The sequence below is a fragment of the Leishmania panamensis genome (assembly GCF_000755165.1).
Source record: "Leishmania panamensis strain MHOM/PA/94/PSC-1 chromosome 24 sequence".
Taxonomy (NCBI): Eukaryota; Euglenozoa; class Kinetoplastea; order Trypanosomatida; family Trypanosomatidae; genus Leishmania; species Leishmania panamensis.
The window spans coordinates 160673-184085 of NC_025870.1; the positions used below are offsets into that span (position 1 = coordinate 160673).

At 59.2% G+C, this 23413-nt stretch overlaps 5 protein-coding genes across 5 annotated transcripts; all 5 read left to right on the top strand.

Moving 5' to 3' along the window:
* Positions 1-1669: 1669 nt before the first annotated feature.
* On the top strand, positions 1670-2941 carry LPMP_240440 (hypothetical protein; the record flags this gene model as incomplete). Its single annotated transcript, XM_010701083.1, has 1 exon — positions 1670-2941. The coding sequence occupies one exon, from the start codon at positions 1670-1672 to the stop codon at positions 2939-2941; it is 1272 nt and encodes a 423-aa protein (XP_010699385.1).
* A 4394-nt stretch (positions 2942-7335) lies between these two features.
* LPMP_240450 (hypothetical protein) lies at positions 7336-10983 on the top strand (the record flags this gene model as incomplete). The annotated part of the gene is made up of 1 exon (XM_010701084.1): positions 7336-10983. One exon carries the CDS (start codon positions 7336-7338, stop codon positions 10981-10983), a length of 3648 nt encoding a protein of 1215 aa, XP_010699386.1.
* Positions 10984-12523: 1540 nt separating this feature from the next.
* Positions 12524-17848, top strand: LPMP_240460 (hypothetical protein; the record flags this gene model as incomplete). The annotated part of the gene is made up of 1 exon (XM_010701085.1): positions 12524-17848. The coding sequence occupies one exon, from the start codon at positions 12524-12526 to the stop codon at positions 17846-17848; it is 5325 nt and encodes a 1774-aa protein (XP_010699387.1).
* A 1111-nt stretch (positions 17849-18959) lies between these two features.
* LPMP_240470 (hypothetical protein) lies at positions 18960-19673 on the top strand (the record flags this gene model as incomplete). The annotated part of the gene is made up of 1 exon (XM_010701086.1): positions 18960-19673. The coding sequence occupies one exon, from the start codon at positions 18960-18962 to the stop codon at positions 19671-19673; it is 714 nt and encodes a 237-aa protein (XP_010699388.1).
* Positions 19674-20483: 810 nt separating this feature from the next.
* Positions 20484-22829, top strand: LPMP_240480 (hypothetical protein; the record flags this gene model as incomplete). Its single annotated transcript, XM_010701087.1, has 1 exon — positions 20484-22829. The coding sequence occupies one exon, from the start codon at positions 20484-20486 to the stop codon at positions 22827-22829; it is 2346 nt and encodes a 781-aa protein (XP_010699389.1).
* Positions 22830-23413: the final 584 nt, after the last annotated feature.

The following is a 23413-nucleotide window of genomic DNA, read 5'->3' on the forward strand; positions in this document are numbered from 1 at the left end:
TTCCATGTAGGCTCCATTTCAACGGTGCCTCGGGTGAAAGGCTGGCTGCCGCACGGGTGAGATGGGCTGCACGGCCATACGTGAAGCGCCACCTTGACGGGGAAAGCATCTGAAAGAGAAGAAAGCAAATGCATTCGAGTCCTCCATGCAGGCATACAAGGGACTCTTCTGGAGCGCATCGGGGCGTTCCCGCGCTCTGGACCTCGCTACCTTTCTTGAACGGAAGGAGCGACGAGCGATCTACTCTCCCCCCCCGGTCTCCGCACTCGTTGGTCGTCACGCGGAGCAGGAGAAGGCGTTCGATGATGCCTGCTGCCAAACGGATCACGAAAAGCATCGGCTGGTCCACGGTGCTGGGCCGACGACATGAAGAAACGCGTGTACTGGTCGGCGCACAGCTGGCGCCTGGGGCCCTTGGGCGCCACAAGCGGAGTCCTACAGCTACTTCAAGGCCCTTGACCTGCCAGAGGAGTACCTGCTTCCCGTCTTGCGCGCCACTCCCAGCCTGAGCTGCGCACACGCGCCTCGTGGTGGAGGCGAGTCAGCGGAGACGTCGGCGTCCCTCCTCTTTTTTTTCGCTCTCGCGGAATACGATGTGGGCGGGGGGAGGGGGGGGTAGCCGCGTGTGACACAAACGTTTGTAGCGGGCCTCAAAGCGGTGGAAGCCACGTTTGCTGCGCTGAAGCCCCTCGTCCAAACGTGAAGAACAATGCACGCCATCGACCAGCGTGCGCTGGTGTGTTGCTGCGGTCCAGGGTGTGGCCTGAACAATCGTGGGCATCACTCCCCCACCCCCTATGATGGCGATGACCGTTATTGGAAAGATCTTGGCCGGCGCAGCAGAGGATCATAGGGACGAGCTCGGGACGACGGTGCGTCGCATCACTGGTCGGATCCGCGTGGCGAGAGAGCCGCGTATAGTAGGAGCCACAGCGTTCTTTCAGGGTGAGTCGCAAGGAGGCGGCGTTCACAACGTAGGTGGAAGGGGCAGACGGTATAAGGCGGTGTGGTTCCATGGCTGTGCAGCTGACTCCCGTGCGTAGAGGGGGTGAGCGCCAGTGCGTTTCCCTGTCCACCAGGTGCGGATCGGGCTTCTGGCTCGCTTAAAAACCGACCCGCGTATGCGAGGCTGAGACATGGACGTGTATATATATAACATTTCTTAAAGGGGACATGGTCGGTGTATGTTTCCCCAGCCGGACATGGTAGCTCACCTCCTCTTGCATCGTGGGAGACCGAGGAGGGGCTGCGCGGAGCAGGACGTACGATAAAAGAAGGAATGTGGGAAAGATGGCGTTTAGGGGGCGGAGGAAGATCGAGCAGTTTTGAGAGAATCGGTTTATCGGAGCCCTCTGCTCGACTCCTCCACCCCTTTTACCACCACCCTCACCCCATCCTTCTCACTTGCGTTACCAGCACCCGGCAGTTCCCTTGACGGTGTATCCTCATTGACTCTTACATGAAAAACCTTCATGGCGTTGCCGTCGTGTCGCCCTCCTGGTAGACGCTTCTAGTGCAGACTATGCACCTGCTGCTGTTGATGTGGACGCAGGGTTGGGCTCAACTGTATTTTCTCTCTCCTGACATCACCCCCTGCCCTCTCTCTCACACTGCCCTTCTCACTTTCTCTCCTTGCATGTGTGCAGTGTGTATGCCAAAGGTGTCGAGCATGGGGCGTGAAGGCTGTCGTCTCTATCCCGGCAACACGCGCAGTCGCGGCCAACGTGAGGCAGATCGCTTCGCCCACCCTCAACCTTCCTGCGAGAAGGGAGAGCACAGTATGTGGTGTGATATCAGGCTTGTGGAAGTCGGCTTCCGCCCGCTCGAGGCGACGAATGTTCTGTTGGTAGTCACCTGCAGAAAAATCTTCCTCCGTGTCGTGGCGACAGGGTTCGTCTTTACAATTTACCTGGAGGACATCGTTCAAGTGCGTCACGTCGTGCCGGCCCACGCTGTAGAGCTGCACGTGGAAGTACCGTCGCTCGCATCGTTGGACGATCACAAACCTCCTGGGTGTGAGAGGTGGTACGTGCCAGCAACGCGCCGTCTGTACCGCATTTATCCTAAGCAACGCGGTAGCGGCAGCAGCAGCAGCGCGTGTGCACAACTCTTTCAAGTCCTTACCTCCCTCCTCTCGGCGCGTGCGCAACAGGCGTCTGAGGAGAGTGATCTGGACGATGCAATTGCGTGGTACGAGCGGACAGACGCGTGCTCGATGCTGCCGTATCATCTGTGTGAGGAGGTGGGGCTGCACGAGCTGGAGAGCGCGTCTTACGCGTTGCCTCATATCGCTCTCACTGCGGGGGTGACGAGATTGTCGGCCACCCACGCGGAGGCTCAGCAGGACCCGCCAACGTGGCGACAAGCACAGTCCGCGCTCCCCCTCGCGAGCTCCTGCAGCGGTTTGCTGGCGCCGGGAGGCCTCTTCGGTGAACTAGGCGTGGACGTGCCGGGCCACTTGCGCCGAATCTACGTGGTGCCGTCGCCGGGATTCTGGAGACTCCCCAAGGCGTCCTCGCCATCAGCGCCATCCGATCTTCTCTGGCATGGCAGACGGGCCCCAGATCACTTGCACTGCGAAGCCAGTTCAGAGATGATTTCCCGATATGCATCCACATCGACTATAACAATGCAACAACAACACACCATGGGGCACACGCATGAGCCGCGCGACACGCTTGTCGCTACAGGCGCTCCTGCGTCGTGCTATCAGCTGCAGCCACAGCATGGTGCATCGCAGCATGAGCAACCTACGCCGAGCTCTTCTCACGTGGGCGTCGGCATGAACAACCGAGAATCGTCGCTGATGGTAGGGATGTGCGGCCTGCACCCCCGCGCCATACCAGCCCCGCCACTTTCACTGTCCTCACGGGCACAATCCTCTTCTCCGCGAGCTCGGCAGCCCGTAAGTCTCGAGTACGGCCCCACCACATCTGGCTGAGGGAAGCAGGGCTCTGGCAGAAACAACAACAACAACGAGGAGGAAGAGGCTCGACCAGCTCTCGGCGCCTACATTCTGTGCTTAGCGCATTTACATCCGCTTTATGGCGAATGGCGAGAAAAGCGAAGAGGGGAGTCGATTCCATAGAGGTGAGCTGCTAAGACAGAAGCGCTGAGTCCTGCAAGCCTGATAGGGGGGGGTGAAGATCGAACGCACGGTCAACGTCCTATGGTAAGGTGCGCGCTTCCTCCTATCTGCTCATCGTGCCATCCGTCAAGCATGCATTGATTATGTCGTTGGGCGTCTCTCTCATCGTGTCACTTCGACGCCAACAGAACACAGGCGCGCACACAGTCCATATTGTAGCTTGCCCCCCTCCTTTGCCTCCCTCTCTCCTCCTCCTCCTCTCCTCGTCCTTGTGTGGTGATCGCGGTGGTCGTCGTCTCGTGTTCCGTTCCAGCGCCTCTGTTCTGGTCCTTCTCGGTGGTTGCATCGATCTCATGACGTAGCGCGCACCCACACGTACGCACCTTTGACCTCACACAACGAAAAATATATACCAAAGAAGGCCGTACGCCGCACCTCCATCTTCTCCCACGCCCCTCGCCATAATCTCGCTCCCCCCTCGCTATGTGCGGCAGAGGAAACAGCACCTTAGAGTCTGTCAGCCCTCTTCTCGTCCTCCCACTACCCCATCATCCTGAGCCTCGAAGACTCGGGGAGCGAAGTATTTTGTGTGGAAAGGTGGGAGCTGAAGGGATGTGCCTCGCTCCAGTCTACCCCTTCGCCCCTCCACATCTCGCTCGCTGCCACTATCTACCACCCATTCGACCCTCTAACTTCCCCTTTGCCTTACTTCATTGATCTTATCCCCTTCGTTTCTTCTTCGCCCCGCTCCGCATCTCCTCTCACACCACTGCTTTCCATCCTCCTCCCCCGGTCACGCATCCGCAAGCCCACACACCCACACTTTCCCCTGTCCATATTTCGTACACGTGCACACACACCTACACTCAGTAGGCAATTGGGGTAGTCGTTTGACTTCCCTCTCCCTCGCCTCCCCCACCCCGCTCGCGCCGCCTCTCCGCACGCTCTCTCTCCATTCACTTCTCTATTTATCTCTCTATTTCACTCCTCTCTCTCTCTCTCTCCTCTCGGCTCGATTGACGTGGGTGTGAGTGCCCCCTCCCCCCTACTACGGCCATATCAATCCTGTAATACGCATATACACACGTGCGCCGACAGAGTGAGAGTGAGAGAGAGAGAGCGCACGCGAGTGCGCTTTCTTTGTCTCTTTCGTTGCTTTCTCTTCTTTCGTCTCCCCCTCCCTCTTCCTTCTGTGTTTGTCCGGTATTCTTTGACCGCCGCAGCCGCCGCCTTCTGCTCTCGCACCCAATTGTCGCTATTTCTTTTTTGTGCTCTCTCTTTTAGGGATTTTGCCTCGCTCAGGTGCAGCAGCAGCAGCAGCAGCAGCGGTGTGCTCTCTCCTCGAAAATCACAAGCGCGCAGGTTACTGGCATCACCCTCCCCTCTTGACCTCCGTCACTGGCCCATTTTGCTTCTTGTCGCTTCACGCCTACAGGTACATCCCTCTCTCGCCCTCCTCCAGCAATCCCCTCTTGGCTCTTGGTGTGTGTGTATGCTCGCCTTTGTCACCCTACTGTCACGCCAATCCCTCTCACTTCTGTCCTATAGGGGAGGGAAGTCAGCACGCACGCACACGCAGATCCTCAGGAGACAAATACAACGCGCAACCGTATCGACAACAGACGGAGCGAAGTGGAGGTTGGAGGCCACCACAGGCAGCACTATTCGGCTTGTGTGTGTTTTTTTTTTCGCTTCTTACTCGGTTCATAACTCCGTCTCTCCTCCTCTGCCTACAGCCAGCTCACGACGTCGCGTACTAAAGCAGGTGCGAGCGTGTGTGACCAAATCGACAGCCCCTCCTCCTCCGCCGCCTCTTCCGCTCTTGCGCAGCAACCCGGTCTTATTATCAGCAACTTATCTTCTTCGGTGTTTATTTGCTTTTCGGCTTTGCTTCGTCTTTACCTGCTCGTCGCTGTTCCAAAAGTGTGCCCATTATTTGATCGTACAGCACTCGCCACTTCATGTATGTGTGTGTGCGCGTGTGTGTTTGGGTCGGGTCTCTCTCTCTCTGCATGCGTGACGGAGTATCATCGTAGCAACTGGGTAGCAACGAAACAGCGCGAGAGCGAGAACACGCCAAAACAGGGGCACCTGTACGCTAAGGAGGAGACACTAGCGGACCAGCGCCCACACACACACACACACGGGTGACCGGAGGCCCTGCCACCTGGCGGCTGTACAACGTTCCTTTGCTTCTCTACCCACCCAGCAGCACCCACTTCTCCTCTCTTTCCTACGCACTACAACCGCCCACGACAGGCGACTCTCCGCCGCATCTACCTTTGCCCCCCCCCCAACCCGCCCACCCCTCCCGCATTCTCTATTAGGCCCGTCCCTTTTTCGTGTTGCCTCCTTCTGCCACTGCAAACGCACTCGCACTCGCATAAACCATTGTACGAACTTTCCACCTACCTACCCGGGCGCGCCACGCATCCTGCGTGAACACATCTACCATCACCACCGTCGCCCTCGCTTTCTCTTCTCGTTTCTCTTGCGCCTTTCTTTACCAATTTCAATTATTTGGGCGTTTGTCCTCGTCCCACGCGCAGGCGTGTCTCCCACCCTCCTACTGTTTTGTATGTGCGCGTGTGGGTCTGTGGGCTGTGTGAACCCTCTGTTTCCTGGCTTGATTTTGTCTCTCGACTTTTCTGTTGCTCACTCGCTCCCTGCCCCGCCTCCACTTCTCTGTGCGCTGAGCATCAGTCTCGTTCCTTGTTTGTTCAACCTTGAGTACTTCGGTTGTGTGCGTGCGTGTGTATGCGTGATTGTACCTCTACTTCGCGGACCCCTCCCCCCCCTTACGCCGCTTACTCTGCCCCTCCGATCTACCTGACTACCATCACTCCCCCCCCCATGTGTCAGTGCGTGTGATCCGGTGCGTGTGTATTTCTGTGCGAATTTATCGGTGTATGCGACCGGGCACATCAGCTCCGCCTCCCACCTCTGTGCCCTCTCCGTTCTGTAGTCTCCTTACTCGGTTGTTCGGGTGTGCGGGTTCTCTTGTGTTGCTCCCTTCCCCTTACAACTGCGTCCACAGCTGCCGCACACGCCCCCGCGCGCTCGCCGACAGGGGATCTCGGTACACCGCCATCCGTTGTTCTTCTTCCTGCACCCGTCGTCGTTGTTGTGGTGGTGGCGCTTGCTGCTCTTCTCGTTTCTCCTGCTTTGCTTTTGACCTCGCCGGCCCCCCCCCCTCCCCGCCTTTCTCTCTCTCTAAACATATAGCTAGTTTTAGTGTAGGCCCATCTCTCTCGGCAGCGAGTCTACACACATACACACACATACACACGCCTATATATATATATATATACACACTTACGCATCGACGCCATTCCCACCCCCCCTCCCTCCCTCCCTCCCCGGTGTGTGGGTCTCTTTCTCTCGCTCCTCTGTGGCACATCTTCGCCGCTTCTATTGTAGCGCTTCTTCTGTTTCCCTCACTCTCATACACGACTACGCATACTGCTGCTACTTACCTTTATAGCGGTCTGTCTGTCTGTGTGTCTCTGTGGGTGTGTGTGTGTAGGAGTGTGGGCTCGGAGTCTCTCTGTACAGGTATTTTCCTCCTCCCTCTCCCGTCTTTCTATTGCCTCTTATTGTACGTCAATCACCATCAGCATCAAGCGCTCGCCTTCTTCTCTCGCTTTGGTGTTTGGGTTTGGCTCCTATTACGGTGGCCCCTATTCGTGTCCATCAATCTCCACTATTTCTACTATCATTACTACTATCAGTATTACTATCACTAGCCCGTGTGTGTGTGTGTGTGCATATGTGTGTGTGTGGCCTAGTCGTTGTTGTTGTGCCTTCCCCTTCCCCCACTTATTAAAGTCGTACACTCTCTTGTGCGCTAGCTTACTTCTCTCCCCCAAAGTGTGAAGGGATATTCACCAATCAAGCACTCGTGCAGCAACGCGCTGCATATTGTTACTGCAGTGGAGCTGGTTCTCCGCTGCAACTGTTTCCTCGTTCTCTCTCTTGTTGCTGCTGCTGCCGTAGTATCTTACCGGGGCGCTTTCTTCTTTGTCTTGCTCAAGCACCCGTCTTCCCACGAACACTCTTATTAGCATTTCTTTGATCACAATTGCCGTTGCTATCGCTGTCGCTGTCGTCGTCGTCGTCACCAGGGACGCGAGCGACGTGTCTTGTTTTAGCTCTACTCGCGACTAAACTCTCTCCTCCCCCAACCAACCTCCCACCCACCCACTCCCCTCTCTCCCAACTAGTGCGTACGGTAAATTCTCTGGGCAATGAATATCCATATCGAACGCACGTCGTCGATCGCGGCAGCCTCCACCGGCACTCTCAGCGCCCCGCCATCCATGATCTGGGCTGCGGGAAGCTCAGCGCTGGCGAGGCAGAACAGTCGCAGCAGTGGCTGCAGCATGGCGAACGATCAACGGATTCTCTTCTTCCCCTCTAGTAAGGAGACGTCATACAAGCAACTGGGGCGTATAATTCACACCAGCGGCACCGGCACGAAGGAGACAGTCACGGCGACGTCCGAGCTCACTTTCGCTAGCGCCCACTGCAAGATGGGCGTAACGCAGGGATGCCGAAAGTGCATTAGCGACGAGTGCAATGAGCAGAAACGGCAGTACTTCCTTCAGCAGCAGTGCCCGCAGCGCCTGTCGTGGGCGCGCATTGGCGGCAACGCATTGCCAGAGATGGCGTCATTCGAGGTGGCGACCACCAACTCCCTGCGTGTGTCGAACTCAGTCTTGAACGTAATCTCGGCATCGAGCGAAAACTGGGAGGATCATCGTGACTTAAGCATCTCCTCCGGACTTCGCGGCGGTGGTCGCCGTGCCAGTGGCGGTGACAGCACCGCCTCAGAGCGGGATGCCAGCTTGAGCAGCAGTGGCAGCGGCGTGGACGTGGGCAGAGAGGTTGCTCTGCAGCCTCCGGCGCGCTTTGGACACACCGCCGTCCTCTACAAGAACTCCCAGATTCTCATCTTCGGCGGCAAAGCGAGTGAGGAGCACTACTTCAACGATGTCTACCAGTACGACGCGTCGGCGCGACGTTGGAGGTGTCTACAGGAAGAGTGTATCGACGAGGCCACGGCGGCGGTCGTCGCCAACGAGCAGGGCAGCGTCAGTCCGTCGTACGCATCCGCGCAGTCTGCGTCGCCGTCCTTCTCCCCAACCGCGTCACCTCCGGCTTCGGCGAGATGGGTCGAAGCGGTGCTAATGGCAGCACCCATTTCCGATGCAACACCGACAGACGCGTCTTCGCCGCGCTACAGCAGCGGGTCTATCAACAACAGCAGCATTCAGGAGCGCAGCGTCATTCAGCGTTACGCGGCCACCTCGCGCGTCTTCGCTGGACCTGTCCACCAGGGCACCCTGGCCGGCGGGACGCTGGCGGTCAGCGCAAGCAGTAGCCGCGACGGTGCTACCAGATATTATAACTCTCTTTTGGAGACGGAGGTGACACGGCGTCGGCGTCCCGCGGGACGAGTCGGTCACGCTGCTGCGCTGTACCAGGACTCAATGTACATCCTCAGTGGAGAGTATCTGGGGCACTTCTTTGATGACATGTGGGCGCTTGATATTCCCAGTCTCACCTGGTACAAGGAGTGCGGCCTGCCCTTCTCGCCGCGCAAGGGGCATACAATGCACCTGCTCCCTGCCGACTTCACCGCCACCCGCGCCCGCCAAGACATGCTGGTTGTGTTTGGCGGCCTCGTGAAGGCATCACGCGCCCGGCCGCGTCCTGCTGACCCGGAACTACCCACACGCAGCCAAGGCGAGCCGGACTTTGCCTGCGCTCCCACAAATGCGGTGCTGCTCTACTATCTGGCGCAGCGGCGATGGTGTCAACTGAAGACGTGCGGCGAGCAGCCCTCCGCACGCTTTTACCATGTCTCTCAGCTCATCACCGGGACGGCGCTGCTGATCGTGTTCGGTGGACGCTCCACCACTCCAGCGCAGACGAGCGACGGTACTGCTGCCGCCACTGAAGGCGCCTTTCTTAATGACCTGCACATCCTCGACGTGTCCACAGGGTTTTGGCGCCACATCCGAGACTTCACCGGCGATATCCCATCGCCTCGCATGTGCGCGGCAAGCGTGTTTGTGAACGACACGTTTGGCGTTTTCGCCGGTGGCGGCGACACTTACTGCGAGGACGCCTTCGAGTTTTCCCTGCAGAGCCGTCGGTGGCGGCGTGTGAAGCTGAACAACCAGCCCGCCTGCTCGCGTCCTACCGTCACCTACACGAAGGATCGCCTTGTCTTCTTTGGTGGCTTTGCCCCCCGTACTGGTGTCATGAGCTGTACAATGGAGCTCTGTCTTTCCCCGCTGTCGCTCAGGAGCCAGGGCCTGCAGTGGTGGAGTCGGTGCACCTTTGAGAAGCACATCCGCTCCTGCACAAAGAGCCGCGCTCTGGAGATGGAGGAGAAGGCGGCAGCAGCCGCAGCGGCAGGCACGATGGAGCGCAGCGGGAGTAGCTGGTTCACCGGTTGCAGTGGACAAGTGATGCTGCAGTGCAGCCCCTCTGTGACAGCTCGCAGCAGCCCCCTCGCGACACCACGATCGTGGTTCGTAAACGGCGGAGTCCTTAGGCCAGCGCCTTTGCGAGTGCCAAGCTTTGACCAAATCGGCGTGCTATCAGCAGCGGCTCCTGCGTGGGGTGGCGGGCCCCCAGCGACACGGTCGCCCGCTCGAGGCGCTCTAACGCTGTCTCCAACACTGTCGTGCTGGTCCTCGTCGTCGGCGGTTTTCTCGCCCCTCTCAGGTTCTTCGAAGTTGATACCGTCGTGGCAGGACACAGCCAGCAGCAACTCGAACCTCGCAGGCGGCGGCACAGTTTACGCATCGGGTGGTGGTGGGACGACGGCGACTTTCTGTTCGCTCGCCTCAGTGACACCGCCAGTACACAACCTTTTTCCCTCTCATCCTGTCACGGCGATCAACTCGTCGCGCAGCCCTAGCCAGACCGGGAGCCCGGCAACCGTTTCCACTGCTGCCTCAACCTCACAGGCGCATCTCTGGTCCCACATGACTGCCACCGTCGTGCAGAACACATCGGCCGCCGGCACCGCCGTCTACAGCGGCAGCGCTCAAGCACACTCGCGCAGCAGCGGTGCACTCGCAGCGGAAGATGCCAATGTGATGGTGGTGGGGGTCGCCGACTGCACGCAAAGCCGTTCAGCCTCATCCCCACCTACCCCCCTCTCTCACTCAGCAGCAAGTTCTGTCTTGGGCTCTGCGCCTTCGGTCTCCCATACTGCAGGACTGGGTAGATCCTCGCTCCCACCGCCTGTGACTGCCACAGGCGAGCAGCCCGCGTCGGCGTGTTTCATCACGAATTGCGTCCGCAACCTTAGTGGCTATGTAGCGGCATCGGTTCCCCACCTCGCCAGGTCCTTCTCAAACCAAGCGCCTCCATCAGCCCACACCGGCGGTCCTCCATTAGCAGCAGCAGCTGTGAACAACGGACGCAGAGGCGGTAATAGTGCTGTTAGCGGTGGTAATTGGGGCTACCCCATGTGCATGCAGCAGCGAGGAAGTCCATTGCAAGGACGTGCAGTTCGCTTGGATGTTGCACTTTTTGGTCTGTCACCGTCGCCGCAGCCGACCCACGACCCCAGCGCGGGAATTGTCGCGTGCCGGCAACCTTCGCCGTTCGTACAGCGCTCCAGCAGTATCACCAACGGCGGCGGCTCCGCCTTCACCACTCCTCAGCAGCCGCACGTATCAACGCAGTTCACCGAATCCGCCTCTAGCAGCATCTCCTCGGGGTCAACAATATTGGCCGCTCATATTCCGAGCATGTACGCAAAGTACACTATCCAACGACTGGAGGGGACGAGCGGGCCGTACTTCCTCCAAGCCCTGGCGGCCAGGCTGAAGCGGCATGAGGCGGAACACACGGAGAAGCGGACTCTGTGAGAGAAAAATAGACGAGGGGGAAGTAGAGGGAGAGCGAGTGCCTCTCTGCGTAGTACACTGATGCATGGCGAATGTGCCTGTATGTATGTGTGGTGGAAGGTGAGTGAGGGGTGTAGAACGTATACGAGAGCCGTCATAGCGACAAAGCGTTTTGTGATCACACACACACACACATACCTACCTCTCTCCTTTCTTCCTCCCTTGCATACCTCTCTCTGTTGGACTCGTAGTTTGCTTTACCGTGGCTACCCCTAAAGGACGCAGAGTCTGTGCGGTGTGCGGTGTTGAGGTGCTGTCGGTCGTGAAGATCTGTGCGTGTGCGTGTGCGTGTGTGGGTGCGTCTCTCTCTCTCTTCTATTCCCCTACAGAAAGTGACATGTGTATGCATCTGTGCTCCTCGGTGAGGAGGTGGAAGTTGGTTATCTCTGCGAAGTGCACTGCACGCCATCACCCGGGGCCGTCGGCCAAGCACATACACACCCACCATGCGCATGTCCCATCCTCTGTCGGCCTGTTTTCGCCTCTATTTCGCTCTATTACAACCACCACGCCTTCTCACCTTCTCCCCCTTCCCACACGGCGACTCGCCATTTCCCCCCTTCCCCCCGTCCGTCCCTCCCTCCCTCCCCCTCACATTGTTAAGAAGGGGGAGGGGGAGGGAGGGACGGACGGACGGGGGGAAGGGGGGAAATGGCGAGTCGCCGCGTGGGAAGGGAGAGGCGGAGGGGGTAACAAAGGGCGTGTCGACTATTTATTCATGGAGTCCCACGCACAACCAAGCGCGCGTGTAGGAGAGCTGCTTGTGCCTGTTTGGATTCATTTCTATTACAGGAGCAGAGGTACGCGTGTAAGCCTCGGTGCAGCGCTGCGCGTACTTTGCTCCCTCCACCTCACCAATCCTTATTATCGAGTTATGTGCTACGGCAAAGAAAAGGAGAAAACACCGTCGCCCGCGTATGCCGGAGGGAGGGGGGCGGCGGCAGTGGCATTGGCAGTGGCAGTGGTGCACAGATGCACCCGCGCTGCGAGTGCGCAAACGACGAAAGGCGTATCGAGCCGTTTTGTTTTGCGTTTCTTTTACTGAGCACGAAGAAGAAGAGCGAAGGAGAGGGAGCGGCGACCAACTAGCATCGCCAGTCCGCTATCCATCACCACTGCGGACGTTTCGGTTCTCTGCCTCTTGCCTCTACCCAACCTCTCACCACCACCACCACCACCCCCGAACTTGATGATTTTCCGCTTTTTGACTCGTTCTGATTTCGTCGCCGTCTCTCTCTTGATGGTGAGCCCACCCACTGACGCATACAGCCACACGGTAGCACAGTAGCGTGCTGCCTCCATCACCCCCACCTCCCCCATCTCTTCCTTCCCCCTCCTTGCGTGGGCGTGTGTAGTTCATTGTGTAGTTCTTTTCAATTTTTGCTTTGTAGCTTCATTCCGGCTTGATCGCGCTGCTACATGGGCAGAAGAATTTGATAGAGGGTGACACACGCACAAGCGAGCGCCTGGAAAAGTGGATCCAGTCTCCCTCTCTCCTGCCATGTCCGCGCGAGCAACAACGTGCACCTGCGTGGCCTCTGATATCAATGTTACCTCGGCGAGCCTGACGACGGCAGCAGGAGTGGCCGCAGCACCTTCGGCTCAGCCCTCCACCTCCCCGGCTCAGATCGAGCAACTCCGGCAGAAACTGTCGTCAAGCCTGCACTGCCAGCCGGAGTTACGGGACCTGCTCGGCCTTTGTGCGGAGAGTAATGCATGGACGGCCGAGGAGGCGACTCAGCGGCCGGACATGATTACCACCATCGAGCTCTTCCTCCTCCAGGTACCCCGTATTCCCCTCGTACAGTTCTTTCCTAACCTGGTGACGGTAAAATTGATGAGCATCGGTCTGGAGTCGATGGCCAGCTTAGCCTCACTCGCCCATGTTGAAGAGCTGTGGCTGTCTGACAACAACATCTGCGTAATCGAGGGATTGGACACCATGACGAGGCTGCGGCGCCTGTACCTGCAGGGCAATCGCATCGGGTCGCTCAATGGGCTGCCGCCGCTGCGCCACCTACGCGAGCTGTGGCTGTCGCGCAATCGCTTATCCGCTCTCACCCACCTCACCTCTCTTCGAAAGCTGCGCTCGCTCTACGTGTCCGCCAACCCTCTGGAGAGTCTCGAGAACGCTTTCTCGAAGGACATGTCACACTTACACGAAGTGAACCTGAGCGGGTGTCACCTCAGCTCCATCACCGAGGTCCGCCACCTCCAGCAGCTCTCCTGTCTGCGGAGTTTGTGGCTGCTCGACCCGCTCTTTGGCGATAACCCGATCTGCCACCTCAACAACTATGCCACCCTGATCATCTCCATGCTGGGCTCCCTCGACAGCCTCGACGGCGTCGTCGTCACATCGGCGCAACGCTCAGCCGTGGAGTCCGTGCTGCGCAAAAAACAGCTCTACTACGCCATGCGGGCACAGATGCTGGACACCCAAATCACACTCCTCGCGCGTCACGCCGAGACCTTTGCGCTTTGTCACATCCAAGACTCCAGGAACGCGCTGCGGAAGTTGAAGTCCTGCGTACAGCCACTGGAGCACGAGCGAGCGGAGCGAGCCATCTATCACCTGGAGGAAAAGCTCGGCACCGGCAGCAGCAGGGGTTCGCTCTGCCGAGTGACGGCGGACGAAGGCAAGAGCGGCGACGACTCTGCCGAGGCCCCGCTTGACGTACCGATGGCAACCCTTGAGGCCCTCGCCCGGCAGCTGTCTCGTGCGGTCGACACCCGCGAAGTGCAGGAGCGCATGACGATGCTGAGGCTGTCGGAGGCCACACACGCGGCAAAAGCGCAGGCGCAGCTGCTGAAGGAGCGTTTTGCCGTGGAACTACACACAGCCGGCAATGTCCGCCTCGAGAACCTCTCGCCAGATCACGAGGTGTACGTTGCTGCCGTAGAAATGATGCAGGAGCGCTTCGACAGCGCACTATTCAACGAGCGCTTTGGAATTGCGGGGGTGGAGGTGACGTGCGTGCGGCGCATTGTCAACCGTGGTCTTCGTGTGCGCTTTGATGAGCGGGTGAAAGAGCTACGCGTTGACTTGTCGAACCCCCAGCTGCGCAGCCGCTTCGTGGGCTTGTTTGGTATTGTGCCCGTGACCCAGCAGGGCCAGAGCGCTTGCCTGCAGCACGTGCTGCTGAACGGAACGACGGCGCGCCTCGCAGCGCCACGCGGGGACGGCAAGAAAAGCAGTGCCGTAAGCCAGGCGGACAGCACGCTGTGCCAGCACGTGCCCGCAGAGGAAGGCATTCCCCTTACGAACAGCCTTTTCTACGCCGATGAGGAGCGTCTGTTGAGCTGCGGGGCCGCCGCTCGTGGAATGAGCCGCGACTGTGACGCAGCGCCGCTCGTCTCGCACCAGAGCTTTGGAGCTGCCACGTTGCCAAGCGAGAGTGAGGCGAGCCCGCCGTTCGGCGGGCAGGTTGTGGTATATCGCGTGTACCTTGGAAAGACGGTGCACGCCCTCGGCGGCGGCGCAGGGAGCGCCATCTCGCCGCCCGCCTCCTTCCTGCAGCAAAACGGACGGGTGTGGTGCAAAGACTACAGCGCCGACACCTGCGCTGCCTACCGTCTCCTGCCGAGCGCCGCTGCCGCCACCGCCCCAGCAGGTGAGAGCGGGAGTGCCAGCGCCCAGCCGTTGCCGTCGTCATACATGTGGTACTGCTTTGACCGCGCTCTTCTCCTGCCAGACTGCGTTGTGGATTACACGTATAGCTTGCAAGCCACCCATCCCTCACAACCCCAGAGGTCACCCACTCCCACAGTTGGTGGAGCGTTGGGGATGAGTCAGGCAGCGGCTCTGGCGTTACTCAACGGGCTCCCACCGTCGGCGGCGGTGGGGTACGTAGCGAGCAGTGCTGACGCGGACGACAGACAGCGCAGCGGCAAGCAGACAGACATCATCGAGGATGTCCTACGCTGCGCCGAGCCGCTGTTGAAGTTCATTCACTGGTGCGGTTCGCCTAGCAAGCAAGCGCGGTGCCGCGGAACTGCCTCGCACAAGAACACCTTGCAGTATGTAGCTGAATTGGAGACGAACGACGCTCTGGCGAGTGTTCATAAGGCGCTGGGGAAAACTCGCATGGCGCGTCTGCTGCAAAACAGTGCGAGGGACGACAGTGCGGGCGGAGGCGAAGCTCAAAGCAGTGACGCCAACAGCACCAGCGCCGCAAACCCCTTACAGGCACGACATGTAGAGGAGTACGCGGCACAGATGGGCGTAAGCGGAACGCCCCTGATGTTATGTGTGCTGCGCAGCAGAGGCATCACAGCCATCTTGCAGAATTTTGCTGCGCCCCTCTGTTCATCCATCACAGCATTGGACCTGGCGTACAACCGTATCGCTTCAGTCTCGTGGGTCGCCTTGGCCAAGGAGGCGCCACAGCTGCAGCGACTCAACCTTAGCGGCAATATCCTGTCGCGCCTCCACCTCGACGGCAGCTCTTTGCCCTCCCTGCGAGTGCTGGACGTAAGCGACAACAAACTCGTGGATGTGACGGACTTCTCGTCGATCCGCACAGCTGCGGAGGCGCTGGAGGAGCTTCTCGTACACGGCAACCCGTTCCTGCAACACGCCGACGGGCAGGAGGCTGAGGCGCGCCTGTGGCTGTATTTGCTTCCACCGTCAACCTCAATTATGGCGATGGCCGCAGGCGGCAGCCCGGCCATTGTGAAGCTCAACGCGCAGTCCCTCGGCACGTACCCCGGAACCCTGGCTGCCCAGCGATTTCGCCGTGCCTCTCTGCTGCCAGGAGGACTCCCAACGTCGTACATGTCCTGCGTCACCGCCTGCCTTGTGAAGTCCGTTCAGCGAGACGAAGAGCTCAGCTGCGCGTCCACCGGCGTCTTCTCCGTAGACTACAACACTACATACGAGAGTTCATTCGAGCAGGCGGCAGCACAACTAGAGCAGCTGACGGCAGCAGGTGAACTAGAAGCGCACCTCCGCGTGGAATGCGCCCTCCACGCAGCCCTCGACGAAGCCCGCCCCCGCCTCACCAACACAACAATCGACGACAGAAATCTGCCGCTGTCGCCGTCATTACTGTCGTGCTTAAATGAGTGTCACACGTTCCGCTGGAGCCGCGGCCTGCTGGACGACCCCAGCGGACTCGTGGACCTCTTGCCAAATCTCTGCTGCTTGACGCTGCGTGGCCAGGCACTGACAGATGTGCATCCCCTCCTTCACTTGCGCGGGCTCGAATCCCTCAACCTGGCGGAGAACCATATCACCCAGCTACCATGCCTGGCGGAACTCAAGGCGCTGCGCGAGTTAGTACTGGACTTCAATGAGCTAACGGCTCTCCCGCTGGCTCTGGGGCCTTTGCCGACGCTTCGCATGCTCAGCGCCTCTGGCAATAAAATTGTGCACGTTGACGTCAACCTCTTTCTGAAGTGCACCACGTGCGCTGGCTCACATGACACTACCTCCCTTCCAGCGGCGACGCCGCAGCTCGTGGCGCTGCATCTCATGTACAACGGCATCGCTGATATGAACGTCATTTACGCCCTCCGTGATGTGCCCTCGCTGCTAATCTTAAACGTCACGGGCAACCCCTGCACGGTCCCCCACGGCGCCACCAACGACGACAACGAAGTGCGGCCGTACCTCATTCATGCGTTTCCACAGCTGAAGATGCTGGACGGCATCCCCATCTCGCCTGCGGAGGTGGCCAAGTCGCGCGAGGTGTACGCTGGCAAAATTAACAGCGACCTTCTCATTGAGCGCGCTCGCGGTCCTCCAGAGACGTGGGCGTCAGTGCGCAGCCTAAACCTCTCGCACAGCTCACTCAAGGAGGTCAATCTGCTGGAACGCTTCGTGTCGCTCGAGGTGCTTCATCTGCAACACAACTTACTCGTGAGCGTCCTTGGGGTGGAAATGCTCAGAGAGCTGACGGCACTGGACCTGTCGCACAACCGACTTGGTTCGGCGCCGTGGCGCGGCTCCACCGGTGGTGCACTCAGCACCAACGGGGTGGCCGCGACGTCTCCGGCGGCATTGGGCGACACACTCGCGCACCTCAAGCTCCTCCAGTCGCTTTCCCTGGAGGCAAACCAACTCACCGACCTCAGCACACTGAAGCTGCGCTTTCCGCACCTGAAGTTTCTCAATGTGCGCAGCAACGAGCTGCAGCACATTCAACGCGGGTTAGAACATCTGCCGGAGCTGCGCGAGCTGCTGCTGGACCAGAACAAGCTGCGCGGCCTCTCCACTGATGCCTTTGCCGCAAACAAGAAGCTCGTAATTCTGTCTGCAGAGAACAACACCTTGCGCTCTGTCGAAGGGCTGCAGCGGTGCGGGTCGCTGGAGCAGCTGCGCCTTGGGGCGAACCGCCTGGGCGAACTGAATGCGTTGCTGCATGACCTGGAGGCTTGCCCTTTGAAAGCCGCTGTGTTCGTTGGCAATCCTATCGCGCGCAAGACCAACTACCGTGCAATGGTGATCATGCGCTTTGCGCAGCTAACAGACCTCGACCGGCGCGTCGTGACACCGGAAGAGCGGGACAAGGCCGCCTCGGCCCGCGTGACGGAGTTGGTAGCGCCGCCTAATGTGGTGATCGACATGAACTACTTTGCCGGCATGGGAGCTGCGTCAGCAGGATTGCCAGGGCTGCCGTCGCAGAGCGGGCTCAAGGTGAACGGCGGCGCAGCTTTCTCTTCGCGCGGCCGAGGAGCCGTTCCGCTGCCCAACGGAGCGGCGGTGAATCGCAGCCCCTCCCAACCGCAGTTGGTGGGCATGCGTGCCGTATTTGTGCCAAACAAGCAGGGCGGGGCCACTGATCGACTTGTCGTGAACCAGCGCATTCGGCCCTACCGTCGTTGAGCGCGTCTTTTCGCCGCTGTTGACGCCACTGCGGCAGCGTCAACTCATGCTGAACGAGGGAGAGAGGTGGGATGCGGTCCCCAGGACGGTGAGGCAGCGATTCGGGGATCGGTGCCTGTGTGTCTACGTGGAAGAGAGGGTGCTGGGGAACATAATCCGGGAGCACGTGTTGATGGGCGCATGTGGCCCTTGGATGTAGTGCGCATAGCAGCCACCCTCTCCCCCTCGCCGGTGTGCGTGCGTGTCTCCACTCGTATTAGTCATTTTATCGTTCCTGCCCTTTCCTTTGTGTGTATGTGTGGCGATGTGGCCACGTTGATGTACAGCCTACAGCCTTACATGCATGTATGTCATATATATATATAGGAGCCAAGAAATGCAGTGGAACCGTCATGTAGGGGAGCACAAGCAAACGCCTAGTCGTTGGCTGGCGCCTACACCCACGCCTCAATCGTGATGGGGAAGTGAGTGTCTGTGTATAGGAGGAGGCCCCCAGTCTAGTGAAGGCAACCAAGATGAGGGAAGGAGGAAGGTCGAAAGCTCCGCCACCACGTACAGAGAGTGCAAGAGAAGGCACGTGGTGAATGCAAAGGGAAAGAGAGCTTAGAATAGAGAAGGGAACGAGCTTCGCCCTCATGTCGCACGCCTCTCCTCCCTCCCTTCACTAGTCACGCAGTGTGCAATCACCTGTGGCCCTTGGCCGTTTTGTGGGTCTGTGTGGGCTGGGCCTCAGTCCTTATCCACTCCGATGTGCATGTCCTTCCTCGCCTCTCTTTTCGACGCCCTCTCTCATTCCGCTCCACACAGAACGGGGAATTGTAGCGGTGCTTTGCCCCATCAAACAAAGACGACGCAGAGCACAGCTGACGCACACACACTGAGATACGCAGCTTACGTGTGGGCGTTGGAAGGACTCCCCCCGGAATCCCCGCACCATCGACTGCATTGGGCGCAGACGTTTGGCACGTGCACATGTACTCGCGCCTACGCCAGCCGTATACATAGCACAGACGCACACGTGTACACACACGACTCACAAGCGCTTTCTTAGTCATCGCTTCGCAAAGCAACCGTTCCTCCACCCCCTCCCTTTCCCGCTCGCAGCGACAAGATGGACAAGGCAAAGACGCTGGAGGTTCTTCGAGGCATGAAGTTCATGCAGCGCAAGGAGGAGGCGAAGCGGCGCGCCGCCTTTGAGGTTGCCCAGCGGGAAGAAATTGAGCGGCAGCTGCTAAACCCCGGTACGGACAGCAGCGGCGTGAGCAGGGGTACCAGTGACGGCGGCCCCTCTGTGCTTAGACACAGTCGCGGTGACGGACCAGCCAGGGCGACCGTCTTGTACGATGATTCCTTCCCCGCACACGCATACGGGCTGTCACGACGCAGTTTTACCGAGACGCTCGCCGGCGGTGGTGCGGCTCTGATCACCGAGAACCTCGGCGACACAGGCGCGAATCTGGTAGAGGGCGCCATAGAATCGGAGATTTTGCTCAGGAACGTCGGCGAGGCTCCAACGTTAGCGGACGCCGCTCTGGACCACAGCGACGTCTCAAGTGACGAAGTGGAAGACCTGTGGGGCGGTGAGGACGCCAAAGGTGGAGTGAGTGACCCCACAGCGATCCCTGACAGACGACTTCAAGGTGGTGAGAGGACTCGCACCCGCCGAGGCGACGGCGACCCACACGCGCGCAGTGATGGCAGGTTCGTTGTGAAGTCGTCGGTGCGCGCCCCAAAGCTGCCGAGGCGTCTTCAGGAAAGCGTTGAGGAGCACAAGCGACAGCGGAAGCGGAATCGCACGGAGGCGGAAGACGATGTGTACATGTAAACGCGTCCTCCACAACACTCGGGCAGGATGCACCGCGGCCCGAGTAGCCCACACGCGCGCACGCACAGCAGTCAAGTATCTACTGAGGGTTATTGACTCGTGTACGCGTGTGCGTGTGTGTGTGGGGGTGTGGGGGGGTGGGTGCCATTGTTGTTGAAACGAATAAGGGCAAGGTAGGGCGTAAGCGTTGCACACGCGTCTGTGTGTGTACATGCAGGCATACGTCACGCATGTGGGTCTCCTCTCGATAAGGAGCAAAGCTGAATCGCAAACGCAAACACCGAGATATTCGCAGGCGGTGGAAAAGGCGCAACCCAGGTAGGCTTCGCTGGGAGAAACGGGCTCACAGTCATTGTGGTAACAGTGAAGCGAACTAGTGTAAGTGAAGGACAGCAGAGACTGTGGTAGACACACAAATAAGTCACGTGCCGCGACTTCCTTCCTCGCTCCTTCCTCCATGCTCGATTCTATGGGTAGTACACCCTCTCTCTCTGTCGCTCTTCACAATCTTTCGGTCCCCTCACCCTCTCCTCCCTTCCTGGCTTCTTTCCCTGATGCACTCACAGCCCTGCTGCTGCCAGCTTGTTTGTGCGCGCGCTTTGTCATTTCGGTGCCGCCACTCTCCGTAGGGTACGCTTTCTTTTTTGCTTGTGTGTATGCGCGCGTGTGTGTGTGTGTGCATTGGTTTAGGTGGCACAGCAAGTGATTCCAGGGGGATCATGCGAGCTGACATCCATACGGACACTCCGCCGTACCTTTCAGCCCTTTACCTTCGCATTTGTACGTCTCTCACTTCAGAGCAGGAGCACTATGGAGCAGCAGCCGCAACTCCCAGCCGTTGCCCAGCTGCTGCAGCAACATCAGCAGCAGTGCACGGCAGACACGGCGACAAGCGCACGGAACACGAACGAAGAGGCCTTCGACTCAGTGCGGCAGGCAGCCGTGGTGATGTTCAAGCAGCGGACCAAAGACCTCACTCGACTCGCGCAGGTGGAAACGCAGTGTCAGGCCATTGACGCAGAACTGCGCCACGCCCAGATGTGCGTGACAAAACTTGTCTCACAACAAGCGACACTCGATGCCCTTGTAGAGGAGGAGCAGCAGCGCACTCGCCAGCGAGAGAGTCAACTACAGGAGCTACACAGTGCTCTTCTACAGCTGGACGAAGAACACCAGACGAACGGTAAGCGGCAGCGGTCCGCAGAGGCCGCGATCGGTGCAGCGACTGCGTTCATTCGGAGGTTTACCAACGCGGACGGGCGCCTCTTCCAGCTGCTCGCCAAAGCAAATGTGCAAACCGCAGGCCGCAGCGCGCGGGAACTACAACGGCTTCTGGCGGAGGCTCAGCAGGGACTCGTGGCCGCAGAGGCGCATCGTGAAGACCTCATGTGTTTGCCTTCTTTCTCGCTCACCGCTGGGGCCTCCCCGAGCGGCGATTTGAGCTACACAACGGCACCCTCTTTGACGGCAGTTATGTCCGCCAATGTCTCCACTACGGGCGTGTCGCACGCACTGCAGGAGTGGGTGGCCAAGGTGGACTGGGCCCAGCACCGAGAGCTTGCCGACGTTGTGCAAATTACGCAGCAGCTTGTGGCGTGGCTTTCCACGGATGGCAGCACTCAAGAGGAAGGACAGAAGGCAGCTGAGGTTGGAGGAGCCTCGTGTGAGTGGAACTTGCCGCGGCTGTCGCTTCCAACATGTACCGAAGAGGCCGTGACGGAGGAGCACTGGTTTGGGTCACCGTCGCTTCTCTCCACGACTTTACAAGCCGCTACTCACAGCTGCAGTTCTGAGAAGGTGGTGGCTGAAGAAGACGGTTCGCATGGAACCCTTCAGCTTAAAGGGTACCTGATGGACATCGATGGCAACATGGTTCCGAACGGCGAAGCCGTGCAGCATGTCCTGCAGCACCACCTACTTGCACCACTCCAGGCGATACTGACGTACAACGCACATCTTGTAGCTGTGTGTGCACAGCAGCACCTGCAGCTCCCTGCAGATGCGCCATTGCTCGCCGACTCCGTCACCGAAACACAGCAGCGGTGGGCATCCCTCTACGAGGCGTGGCAGCAGTGGCGGGAAGAGGTGCTGAAGACGCAGGCTGCCACCGAAGCTGCCACAGCCGCAGAGACGGAGCTGGACGCGGCCCAGGCAACACTTTGCGCACTGCAGCAACACTGTGAAGAGCAGTCTCACCACTACGCATCCCGCGAGGAAGAAGTGGCGAACTTGAAGGAAGCAGAGATCGGCCACTACACAGCGGCGTGGTCAAAGGGAATGCGCACGTTGCAAGCGCAGCGCAACTCGTTCTGCGCCGTCTCGGATGCCATTTCTTCACTGACAAAAGAAGTGTCAGTTCTGTCTACCGCCTTGCATGATGACTCCGAGCAACACGCGCACGAGACCCACGCGCTCGATATTGCCTTGGCCGAACAGCAAGAGCAACTCGCCGTGACGCGGCAGCGCGTGGCAGCCGCCAAGGAGAGGGTTGCGGAGATGGAGAAAGAGTGCGCAGAGGCGCAGCGCATGCAGCAGCTGGTGCGAGATCAACATGAGGTGCTGCTGTCGTGCGCCACAAGGTGCTTTCAATCCTCCTCCGGCGCTACCGGGAACAATGACGAGGGCACGCAGATCCGTCAGACCGCATCCAGAGAGGTCCGTGAGCGTCCGGCTGCTCAGTGTGCAACAAACGTTGCACGGACGCTCCTGCAGTCGGCCACAAAATTCTCCCCAACGCACGCAGCATGGACGGAGCGTCTCGTGGAACTGGCATCGGAGGCAGATGACGCTGCAGGGGGAGACAACAGCGGCGCTCTTCTCACCTCGTCCGTGTCGCCGTTCTTTGCCAGTCTGATGGCCCACTGTGGTGACGGTCACGCTGCTCGCAGCGAATCGGACAACAAACTCGTACTCGATGCGACGGCAGCTCGGTTGGCTATGCAGGACGCGGTCGCACGTCTGCGCCTCCCAAGCGACCTCTTTCTCGACGACGACGTTGTCGACACGGGGCTTTTGGCTCAAATGCCGTACATTCGCACATCGATCCACGCAGAACACGCCATCCGCGCGAGTGTTGAAGAGCACCGCCTGTTCATGTGCGACGCGGCGGCAGAAATTTCTCTCCTCCGCAGCGAGCTGGCCACCGTGGAGGAGTGACGGTGTGGAGAGAGAGGTGATAGGTCCGTTGTCGCGCAGGCAACGTAGTGGTTAAACTGGTGGTGCCCTCACAGTGACTTGCTCGTCCGACCTCATTCACGCCACCTCCATGAGCATACACTGTTTCACTCGTCTCCTTCTATGCCTTCCCTCGGCTCCTCCTCATCCTTGTTGGGAGGATGGCTAATGGCTCTCTTGCGTTTCTACTGGTTTTCGTTTCTTACTGTTTTACTGCTTTTCATCTGCTGATCACATCCACCACCAACCACCCTTCTTCAAGCACGCGCTGTGAGTGTTCAATGTGGAGTTAGACAAGGTCGTCCCCTCAGTGCTACCGTTGCTGGTGTAATGGATGCCGCTACCACGCTATTTCGCATGTTTCCTGCATCCTGGCCTTCCCTCAGCCAAGAAGGAAAACAAATCATCAAGACACCTCCCGACACTTTAGGTACGTGCGCAAGAGGACAGCGCCTTCTCCCCCCCCCCTTCCGCTTGCCCGTTACCGTCACGTTCGACTCGTGCTTTGGGTGGCGGTGTCGCCACACCCACACACAGTCACTGGTGCGTGTGCTATAAGCCCTCTC